Source organism: Salmo salar, chromosome ssa07, assembly GCF_905237065.1.
Source record: "Salmo salar chromosome ssa07, Ssal_v3.1, whole genome shotgun sequence".
Classification (NCBI taxonomy): Eukaryota; Metazoa; Chordata; class Actinopteri; order Salmoniformes; family Salmonidae; genus Salmo; species Salmo salar.
The window spans coordinates 2103543-2115041 of NC_059448.1; the positions used below are offsets into that span (position 1 = coordinate 2103543).

General features: G+C 44.2%; 1 protein-coding gene across 1 annotated transcript; it reads right to left on the reverse strand.

Annotated features, from left to right (window-relative positions):
- Window positions 1-8255: 8255 nt before the first annotated feature.
- LOC106608416 (retrotransposon-like protein 1) lies at window positions 8256-11089 on the reverse strand. Its single transcript, XM_045721400.1, has 2 exons — window positions 10775-11089; window positions 8256-9059 (listed from the first exon to the last, which is right to left on the reverse strand). Exon 2 carries the CDS (start codon window positions 8997-8999, stop codon window positions 8397-8399), a length of 603 nt encoding a protein of 200 aa, XP_045577356.1. The 5' UTR covers window positions 9000-9059; window positions 10775-11089; the 3' UTR covers window positions 8256-8396.
- Between the last annotated feature and the right edge of the window lie 410 nt (window positions 11090-11499).

Sequence of the window (11499 nt, forward strand, 5' to 3'; positions counted from 1 at the left end):
GGCATATTGTCTAGTTTAAACGCAGATGTGCAAAACCCATGTCAAATCTGACGTGCATACCTATATAACGTGGCTAGATGACGTAATGAAAAATACAGCGCAACACAGAACAAAACTAAGCGCACACTTAACAACTAAACAAGTTCAAGTCCAGCAGTCTTTTTGAAAGAGTAAGAACATTACAGAAGTAGACGCTATTTTTTCAGATGTTGCCCTACCGGAGTAACACAGTATTGTTGAAAACCTACATCTATGAGCTATTTGCTATGGGCGTCACTGCTATTAGCTTCACGACTGACATTTGGACCAGCGATGTCAACCCCACGAGCATGCAGAGTCTGACAGCACAGTGGGTCGACGAGGATTTCCTACTGAGGAAGGCCGTAATTCCATGCTCAAGAAATGTGCTGGTTCTCATACCGCTGCTGCCATTTCAAAATGTCATTTGAGAACATGTTTGAAGCATGAACAAACTCCTAGAGCCATTCGAACAACTGACCGGAGAAATAAGCTCATCAACTGCGTCTGCAGGAGACGTGGTGCCCGTCTGTCATGGCATTTAAAAAAAAACGCTCAACAAAACTGCCCAATACAGACCGTGGGGTTTAAAACTTACAAAACGTACTCGAGGCTGTGAACAAGTGATTCGGTGGCATTCTCTCTGAGCCTCTTCACTGTGTCTCCACCACGCTGGATGCTAAGTACAAGGGCCGCTACGTCGATGCAGACAAGAAACAGGGTTTAAGTGAAATGTTACAGACGCAGCTGGACAAGGTGGAAACGGACACAGTGACAAGTGCGCACCGAGGAAGAGAGTCCACGAACAGACAGAGCTGAAACTTCACTGTTTGTATGATGAAATGCTTGTTGAGATTGAAACGACTGAACAATGAAACAGCACAGCAAGTAAGTGAAAGAAATAGGTTGTGATTATGGTTTACTGGTAATGGGGACATACGTAAATGCCAACAAAATAACTTTTTGGTCAGTGTGGTGTGTGTGTGTGTGTAACCTTTATTTAACTAGGCAAGTCAGTTATGAACAAATTGTTATTTACAATGACGGCCTACCCCCCGGCCAAACCCGGACGACACTGGGCTAACTGTGCGCCGCCCTATGGGACTCCCAATCACGGACGGATGTGATACAGTCTGGATTCGAACCAGGGGCTGTAGTGACTCCTCTTACACTGAAATGCAGTGCCTTAGACCGCTGCGTCCATGTGTGTGTTAAATATTTAACTGTACTAGAATGTATAAAAGGCAGCTAAAATTTAAAATGTCGGTTATCGGTATCATTTGCTTTTGGCAAGAAAATAAATAAATAAATCGGATATCAATGTCATATCAGTGCATCTCTAACTACAGCATGTTGGATTATAGTATTAATAATATTATAATTAATATTATAGTAGATTATAGTAGGATTAAAGTATTAACTTCTTGCGGATTAGTGAGACGCTACCGTCCCATTTCGACAATTTTCATTGAAATTGCAGAGCGCCAAATTCAAATTAAATTAATATAAATATTAAACTTTCATGAAATGACAAGTGCAATACATCAAAATAAAGCTTAACTTATTGTTAATACAGCCGCTGTGTCAGATTTCAAAAAGGCTTTACGGCGAAAGCAAACCATGCGATTATCTGAGGACAGCGCCCAGCATAACAAATTAATAACAAATCATTTTCAACCAGGGAGTTGCGACTCCAAAGTCAGAAATAGCGATATAATATATGCCTTACCTTTGAAGATCTTCTTCTGTTGGCACTCAAAAAAGGTCCCAGTTACATTACAAATGGTCCTTTTGTTCGATAATGTCCTTCTTTATATCCATAAAAACTCAGTTTAGCTGGCGCGCTTCAGTCAATAATGCACTCGGTTTCCCTCCTTCAAAATGCATACAAAATGAATCCCAAAACGTTACCAATAAACCTATCCAAACAAGTCAATCAGCGTTTATAATCAAACAATAGGTAGCCTAATACTCAAATAAACTATACAATTTAAGACGGAGAATCGTTATTGTCTTTACCGGAGAAAAATACAAAAGAACGCGCTCTACAATTTCTGCCTCATTTTCCCAAAAACCAGCCTGAAACTCTTTCTAAAGACTGTTGACATCTAGTGGAAGCTCTAGGAACTGCAATCTGGGAGGATTTCACCCCATTATAAAAGTGCCAGCCATTGAAATCAGTGGTAGGATGAATATTTTTTTTTGGGGGGGGATGGTTTGTCCTCGGGGTTTTGCCTGCCATTTCAGTTGTTATACTCACAGACATTATTTTAACAGTTTTAGAAACTTTAGAGTTTTTTTCTATATGCATATTCTAGATTCTGGGCCTGAGTAGCAGGCATTTTACTTTGGGCACGCTTTTCATCCGGATGTCAAAATACCGCCCCCTATCCCAAAGAAGTTAATAATATTATAATTAATAAAATAGGATTATAGTATTAATAATATTATAGTACATTATAGTATTAATAATATAATTAATATTACAGTAGGATTATAGTATTAATAATATTAATATTATAATTAATATTACAGTAGGATTCTAGTATTAATATTATAGTACATTATAGTAGGATTATAGTATTAATACTATTATAGTAGGATTATAGTATTAATAATATTATAATTAATATTATAGTAGGATTATAGTATTAATAATATTATAGTAGGATTATAGTATTAATAATATTATAGTAGGAATATAGTATTAATAATATTATAATGAATATTATAGTATTAATAATATTATAATTAATATCGTAGAATATCATTTACTTGTCCCATCGCGCTCTAGCGACTCCTTGTGGCTGACCCGGTGCCTGCAAGCTGACTCCGGTCGTCAGTCGAAACGGTGTTTTCTCCGACACATTGGTGCAGCTGGTTTCCGGGTTAAGTGGGCGGGTGTTAAGAAGCGCGGTTTAGGGAGTCATGTTTTTGGAGGACGCATGACTCGACCGTTCGCCTCTCCTGAGCCCGTTGGGGAGTTGCAGAGATGAGACAAGATCCCAATTGGTGAGAAAAAAAAGGTCCATCTACTGTTTGAGGAGAATTCAGCCTGTCACTTCACAACAGGTGATACTCCACCCAAAATGCTGTATGCCGTGGTCTCTCCTACCCTGTTCCTGCAGCTACCGAGTACTCTGGATGGTATCTCCTACCCTGTTCCTGCAGCTACCCAGTACTCTGTATGCCGTGGGCTCTCCTACCCTGTTCCTGCAGCTACCCAGTACTCTGGATGGTCTCTCCTACCCTGTTCTGAAGCTACCCAGTACTCTGTATATGCCATGGGCTCTCCCAACCTTGTTCCTGTAGCTACCCAGTACTCTGTATGGGCTCTCCTACCCTGTTCCTGTAGCTACCCAGTACTCTGTATGCAGTGGGCTCTACTACCCTGTTCCTTCAGCTACCCAGTACTCTGTCATGGGCTCTACTACCCTGTTCCTGTAGCTACCCAGTACTCTGATGCATGGGCTCTCCTACCCTGTTCCTGTATCTACCCAGTACTCTGTATGCCATGGGCTCTCCCAACCCTGTTCCTGTAGCTACCCAGTACTCTGTATGGGCTCTCCTACCCTGTTCCTTCAGCTACCCAGTACTCTGTATGGGCTCTCCTACCCTGTTCCTGCAGCTACCCAGTACTCTGTATGCCATGGGCTCTCCTACCCTGTTCCTGTAGCTACCCAGTACTCTGTATGGGCTCTACTACCCTGTTCCTGTAGCTACCCAGTACTCTGTATGCCATGGGCTCTCCCAACCCTGTTCCTGCAGCTACCCAGTACTCTGTATGGGCTGTCCTACCCTGTTCCTGCAGCTACCCAGTACTCTGTAGCAGTGGGCTGTCCTACCCTGTTCCTGCAGCTACCCAGTACTCTGTAGCATGGGCTGTCCCAACCCTGTTCCTGTATCTACCCAGTACTCTGTATGGGCTGTCCTACCCTGTTCCTGCAGCTACCCAGTACTCTGTATGGGCTGTCCTACCCTGTTCCTGCAGCTACCCAGTACTCTGTATGGGCTGTCCTACCCTGTTCCTGCAGCTACCCAGTACTCTGTATGCCATGGGCTCTCCTACCCTGTTCCTGTAGCTACCCAGTACTCTGTATGCCATGTGCTCTCCTACCTTGTTCCTGTAGCTACCCAGTACTCTGTATGGGCTCTCCTACCCTGTTCCTGCAGCTACCCAGTACTCTATATGCAGTGGGCTCTCCTACCCTGTTCATCTACCCAGTACTCTGTATGGGCTCTCCTACCCTGTTCCTGCAGCTACCCAGTACTCTGTATGGGCTGTCCTACCCTGTTCCTGCAGCTACCCAGTACTCTGTATGGGCTGTCCTACCCTGTTCCTGCAGCTACCCAGTACTCTGTATGGGCTCTCCTACCCTGTTCCTGCAGCTACCCAGTACTCTGTATGCCATGGGCTCTCCTACCCTGTTCCTGTAGCTACCCAGTACTCTGTATGCCATGGGCTCTCCTACCTTGTTCCTGCAGCTACCCAGTACTCTGTATGGGCTCTACTACCCTGTTCCTTCAGCTACCCAGTACTCTGTATACCATGGGCTCTCCCAACCCTGTTCCTGTATCTACCCAGTACTCTGTATGGGCTCTCCTACCCTGTTAATGCAGCTACCCAGTACTCTGTATGGCGTGGGCTCTCCTACCCTGTTCCTGCAGCTACCCAGTACTCTGTATGCCATGGGCTCTCCTACCTTGTTCCTGCAGCTACCCAGTACTCTGTATGCCCTGGGCTCTCCCACCTTGTTCCTGCAGATACCCAGTACTCTGTATGCCGTGGTCTCTCCTACCCTGTTCCTGCAGCTACCCAGTACTCTGTATGCCGTGGGCTCACCTACCCTGTTCCTGCAGCTACCCAGTACTCTGTATGCCCTGGGCTCTCCCACCTTGTTCCTGCAGCTACCCAGTACTCTGTATGGGTCTCCTACCCTGTTCCTACCCAGTCTCTGTATACCATGGGCTCTCCTACCCTGTTAAGCTACCCAGTACTCTGTATGCCATGGGAGCTCCCAACCCTGTTCATGCAGCTACCCAGTACTCTGTATGGGCTGTCCTACCCTGTTCCTGCAGCTACCCAGTACTTAACTTTGGGAAACCAAGCGAAATCCATTCGAGAACGTCGATAGAAAACATCTTTTCGAAACATAGTGAATGAAGCTGGCGACAGCCCCTCTCTCTCTCTGCATCCTCGAGAAAGGAATGAAGAAGAGAGGAGATGGGAAAAACACAGTGGTGAGATATATTCTCCAGTTATTAAAGGTAATGTGTCAGACTATTAATTATGAAAGTATAAAAATTTTTTTAAATCCCCTTTTACCAGGCTAATTAAAAATCAAATACAAATTCACAATAATTGTAGGGTAACTCTGTAAGCCGCCCTGCACAATCCATGAACCAACAGCATCACCGAAGCCTATGCATATCTAACAGTGTAGCTTCCGTCCCTCTCCTCGCCCCAAACCTGGGCTCGAACCAGGGACCCTCTGCGCACAATCAACAACTGCCACCCCACGAAGCATCGTTACCCATCGCGCCACAAAAGCCGCGGCCCTTGCTACGCAAGGGGAAACCCTACTTCAAGGTCTCAGAGCGAGTGACGTCACTGATTGAAACGCTATTAGCACGCACCACCGCTAACTAGCTAGCCATTTCCACATCGGTTACACCACCGCTAACTAGCGAGCCATTTCCACATCGGTTACACCACCGCTAACTATTTCCACATCGGTTACACCACCGCTAACTAGCTAGCCATTTCCACATCGGTTACACCACCGCTAACTAACTAGCCATTTCCACATCGGTTACACCACCGCTAACTAGCTAGCCATTTCCACATCGGTTACACCACCGCTAACTAGCTAGCCATTTCCACATCGGTTACACCACCGCTAACTAGCTAGCCATTTCCACATCGGTTGCACCACCGCTAACTAGCTAGCCATTTCCACATCGGTTGCACCACCGCTAACTAGCTAGCCATTTCCACATCGGTTACACCACCGCTAACTAGCTAGCCATTTCCACATCGGTTACACCACCGCTAACTAGCTAGCCATTTCCACATCGGTTACACCACCGCTAACTAGCTAGCCATTTCCACATCGGTTACACCACCGCTAACTAGCTAGCCATTTCCACATCGGTTACACCACCGCTAACTAGCTAGCCATTTCCACATCGGTTACACCACCGCTAACTAGCTAGCCATTTCCACATCGGTTACACCACCGCTAACTAGCTAGCCATTTCCACATCGGTTACACCACCGCTAACTAGCTAGCCATTTCCACATCGGTTACACCACCGCTAACTAATTAGCCATTTCCACATCGGTTACACCACCGCTAACTAATTAGCCATTTCCACATCGGTTACACCACCGCTAACTAGCTAGCCATTTCCACATCGGTTGCACCACCGCTAACTAGCTAGCCATTTCCACATCGGTTGCACCACCGCTAACTAACTAGCCATTTCCACATCGGTTGCACCACCGCTAACTAGCTAGCCATTTCCACATCGGTTACACCACCGCTAACTAGCTAGCCATTTCCACATCGGTTGCACCACCGCTAACTAGCTAGCCATTTCCACATCGGTTGCACCACCGCTAACTAACTAGCCATTTCGATGTATTGTATAACGGCAAAATCATTTTAATTCACAGTTTTTTTTAATTCAGGCTTGGGCTCATATACGGCGCATTCGGAAAGTATTCAGACCCCTTGACTTCATCCACATTTTGTTACGTTACAGCCTTATTCTAAAATATATATTTTTTTTAAATCTACACACATAACCCCATAACGACAAAGCAAAAAAAATGTACACATTATTTTTATTTTGTAATGAAAATTTCACATTTACATAAGTATTCAGACCCTTTACTCAGTACTTTGTTGAAGCCCCTTTGGCAGCGATTACAGCCTCGAGTCTTCTTGGGTTTGACGCTACAAGCTTGGCACACCTATATTTGGGGAGTTTCTCCCATTCTTCTCTGCAGGTCCTCTCAAGCTCTGTCAGGTTGGATATGTTGGTTAGAGCTGCGTTTGAGTTTGCTATTCACAAGGAGCATTGCCTGATGTGAACCATTCCTCAAACAAAAGAGAAGAATCGTTGACTTGCATAAAGCTGGAAAGGGTTATAAAAGTATCTCTTAAAGCCTTGATGTTCATCAGTCCACGGTAAGACTAATTGTCTATAAATGGAGAAAGTTCATCACTGTTGCTACTCTCCCTAGGAGTGGCCATCCTGCAAAAATGACTTCAAGAGCACAGAGCAGAATGCTCAATGAGGTTAAGAAGAATCCTAGAGTGTCAGCTAAAGACTTACAGAAATCTCTGGAAGATGCTAACATCTCTGTTGACGAGTCTACGATACGTAAAACACTAAACAAGAATGGTGTTCATGGGAGGACACCACGGAAGAAGCCACTGCTGTCCAAAAAAAACATTGCTGCACGTCTGAAGTTTGCAAAATAGCATCTGGATGTTCCACAGCGCTACTGACAAAATATTCTGTGGACAGATTAAACTACAGTTGAGTTGTTTGGAAGGAAAACACAACACTATGTGTGGAGAAAAAAAGGCACAGCACACCAACATCATAAACCTCATCCCAACTGTAAAGTATGGTGGAGGGAGCATCATGGTTTGGGGCTGCTTTGCTGCCTCAGGGCCTGGACAGCTTGTGATCATCGATGGAGAAATGATTTCCCAAGTTCATCAAGAGATTTTGCAGGAGAATATAAGGCCATCTGTCCGCCAATTGAAGCTCAACAGAAGTTGGGTGACGCAACAGGACAACGACCCAAAACACAGGAAGTAAATCAACAACAGAATGGCTTCAACAGAAGAAAATAGACCTTCTGGAGTGGCCCAGTCAGAGTCCTGACCTCAACCCGATTTGAGATGCTGTGGCAGGACCTTAAGAGAGCAGTTCACACCAGACATCCCAAGAATATTGCTGAACTGAAACAGTTTTGTAAAGAGGAATGGTCCAAAATTCCTCCTGAACCGTTGTGCAGGTCTGATCCTCAACTACAGAAAACGTTTGGTTGAGGTTATTGCTGCCAAAGGAGGGTCAACCAGTTATTAAATCCAAGGGTTCACATACTTTTCCCACCCTGCACTGTGAATTTTTACACGGTGCGTTCAATAAAGACATGGAAATACATATAATTGTTTGTGTGTTATTAGTTTAAGCAGACTGTGTTTTGTCTATTGTTGTGACTTAGATGAAGATCAGATCAAATTTTATGACCAGTTTATGCAGAAATCCAGGTATTTTCCAAAAGGTTCACATACTTTTTCTTGCCACTGTATGTCACAATGGGATTCCGGACTATGGTGTCTCTGGACTCTGAATTAGGCTCGAAGGGGAGAGAGGTGGGTTCTTACCTTGATGTTGAGGAGTGCGGAAGGCGTTTCAGGGTTCTCATCCGAGACAAACACCTGGTTCCTTCTCTCTTCATCCGTCTCCTCTGCCTCCTCCTCCTCACCTTCATCTCCCTGCTCCTTCTCATCATCCTCCTTTCTACCTTCCTCCTCTTCCACTCCATTACGCACCCCCTCTTCTTCAGTCTGGGTACTGTGGGAGGTTTTTGATTGGCCATCTCTTTCCCTAGCCGCGCTCTCATTTGCTGTTACCTCGACGTGACCGCCGACAGTTCCGAACGGTTCCGAGGAGCAGGACTCCTCCGCTATGGTAACTATGGAAATGCTGACCACCTCCCCCTCTTCCTCCTCTCTGCCAATAAACTCCTCACCACCTCCCTTTCTCCTTTCTTCCCCAGAGGAAGATGAAGAGATGGAAGAAGAGAGGGAGGAGATTGAAGAGTTGGAGGAGGAAGAGAGGGTGGTGGAGGAGGAAGAGGGGGTGCTGCCTAGCAGCGATACCCCCATAGAGTCTCTCCTCCCTGGCAGGAGTGTACCCGTGTTACCCCCTCTGGTCAACATGTCCTGTTTCATCACTAAACTAGACTTCTCTCCTACGGTCTTCAGATGAGAGGACAGGAGGGACCGGACATCCTGGAGAAAGGAGAGAGGATAGACAGGGGTTAGAAGAATAGAACTAGGAGGAGTACTCTAGTGACACAAAAGACTACAGAAGAGGCGAGATTGGACTCCTTGATAAACAAGGAGAGGAGAGAGGAGAGAAAGGGGGATAGAAATTGGAGGAGTACTCTGTCAAAAGGTCAGGGGAAAAACTCCCAGACCTGCTAACATCAACACTACTCCCACTGTCTTCAGACTAGACAGCAGGAGAGATGGGGTGTCATGGATAAAAAGAAAGTAGAAGATCACTTAGAAATTGGAGGAATACTTCACAATGAGGCTGGGAGTTTACCCTGTCAGTATGAATAAAATTAGTTGGTCCTGCCTTGATGACTATATTAGATTAGCCTACTTGTCCTATAGATTTTTGCAGTTTTAAAATGATTACTTGGAATAAACTGACAGCTAAAACACTCCCTGTCCCAGAATGACATGTTAGCTAGCAACAGATCTGCTTGTTGTCACTAGCTAGCTAGCAACAGATCTACTTGTTGTCACTAGCAACAGATCTACTTGCTGTCACTAGCTAGCAACAGATCTACTTGTTGTCACTAGCAACAGATCTACTTGCTGTCACTAGCTAGCAACAAATCTACTTGTTGTCACTAGCTAGCTAGCAACAGATCTGCTTGTTGTCACTAGCTAGCTAGCAACAGATCTAGTTGTTGTCACTAGCAACAGATCTGCCTGTTGTCACTAGCTAGCTAGCAACAGATCTACTTGTTGTCACTAGCTAGCTAGCTAGCAACAGATCTACTTGTTGTCACTAGCTAGCTAGCAACAGATCTACTTGTTGTCACTAGCTAGCTAGCAACAGATCTACTTGTTGTCACTAGCTAGCTAGCAACAGATCTGCTTGTTGTCACTAGCTAGCTAGCAACAGATCTAGTTGTTGTCACTAGCAACAGATCTGCCTGTTGTCACTAGCTAGCTAGCAACAGATCTACTTGTTGTCACTAGCTAGCTAGCAACAGATCTACTTGTTGTCACTAGCTAGCCAACTAGCTAAGTACCTAAGGTTGTTGTGTTGTAAATTGTCATTGTACAGCTTGCATTCATGGTATCATGTTTCTATAACTAAATAGTTAGATTACAAATACATATAGATTTTATTTTTTAAAGACATCACCTGAGAGCAGTTTTTTCGGACGGAGATCTCTCGAGGAGTCACAAGCTGTCTGCCTTAGTTACGGATAACGTGATCGGCAGAGAGAGTACCATGGATAGATAGTACACGAGGTTTTTTATTGGTTTACAGTTTAGTACCACGCGGAGTTTGTCTGTCAATTTTTCGAACATAAACAGTAAGTATTTAGCAGCAAACATTTTTTTGCAGGATTTGACATTGCCAAAAAAACGGAAGTGTTCAGAATAAATAAAATATACACAATGTTAAAACCAGCTCCTCCAACAACAGATATGGATAATCTCGAAAACTAAAGCAGTTAATAACTTGCTACAACGGCCCACCACTTGTCATAGTTAGCTAGCTAGCTTCACACAGAGTTGATGGTCGTTGCTAAGTTACCTCACTTTCCCCTCACACACATACTAACGTTAGCTAGCTAACTTATGAATTCGTTGACACTTTTATCCTTAAAATGCTTCAACTACAAGAAGTATCGTACTAAAGTGTTTCAATACCCACCACGTATTAAACTAACACACAATCAAAAACGCAAACTCACCTTCGATAAAACCAGAGATCCGTTATTGCTAGTAACTAACGTTACTAGTGCCGTGGCGTGTTGTCCTGTCTTCGCACTCGAAATAAAGGTTTATTTTGGACACTTTCTCCACTAGAATACGCTTATCGCATCCTAACAACCTTTCATCAGACGGCGAGTGACACACAGACTGCTGATATCAACGTGAAACGTTAAAAACCCGGTTAGAGAAAGAGGTACTTCTCAGTCTCTTCTGTAAGAGAGACGAAACCCGTTTGGCGCGCTGTAACGACGTCACGTCGAGTTCACTCTATGGCAAAGAAAACAAAAGTTTGGTAATCTAGGACTTGAGAAATAATATGTCAGATTTCATAGTTATCTGACAAATGAATGAAGCCGAACACTGACGATCACCCTATTTTTCCAACTTAATTGAGGAAAATAAGAACAATCCGAAATGTATTTTTGATACTGTCGCAAAGCTAACTAAAAAGGAGCCTTCGCTAATGGAGGATGGCTTTCACTTCAGCAGTAATGAATTCATGAACTTCTTTGAGGAAAAGATCATGATCATTAGAAAGCAAATTACAGACTCCTCTTTAAATCTGCGTATTCCTCCAAAACTCCATTGTCCTGAGTCTACACAACTCTGCCAGGACCTAGGATCAAGGGAGATACTAAAGTGTTTTAGTACTATATCTCTTGACACAATGATGAAAATAATCATGGCCTCTAAACCTTCAAGC

What these genes read in the sequence shown, in the direction of transcription:
- LOC106608416 (XM_045721400.1), bottom strand. Translation starts at nt 8,999, where the DNA reads ATGAAACAGGACATGTTGACCAGAGGGGGTAACACGGGTACACTCCTG.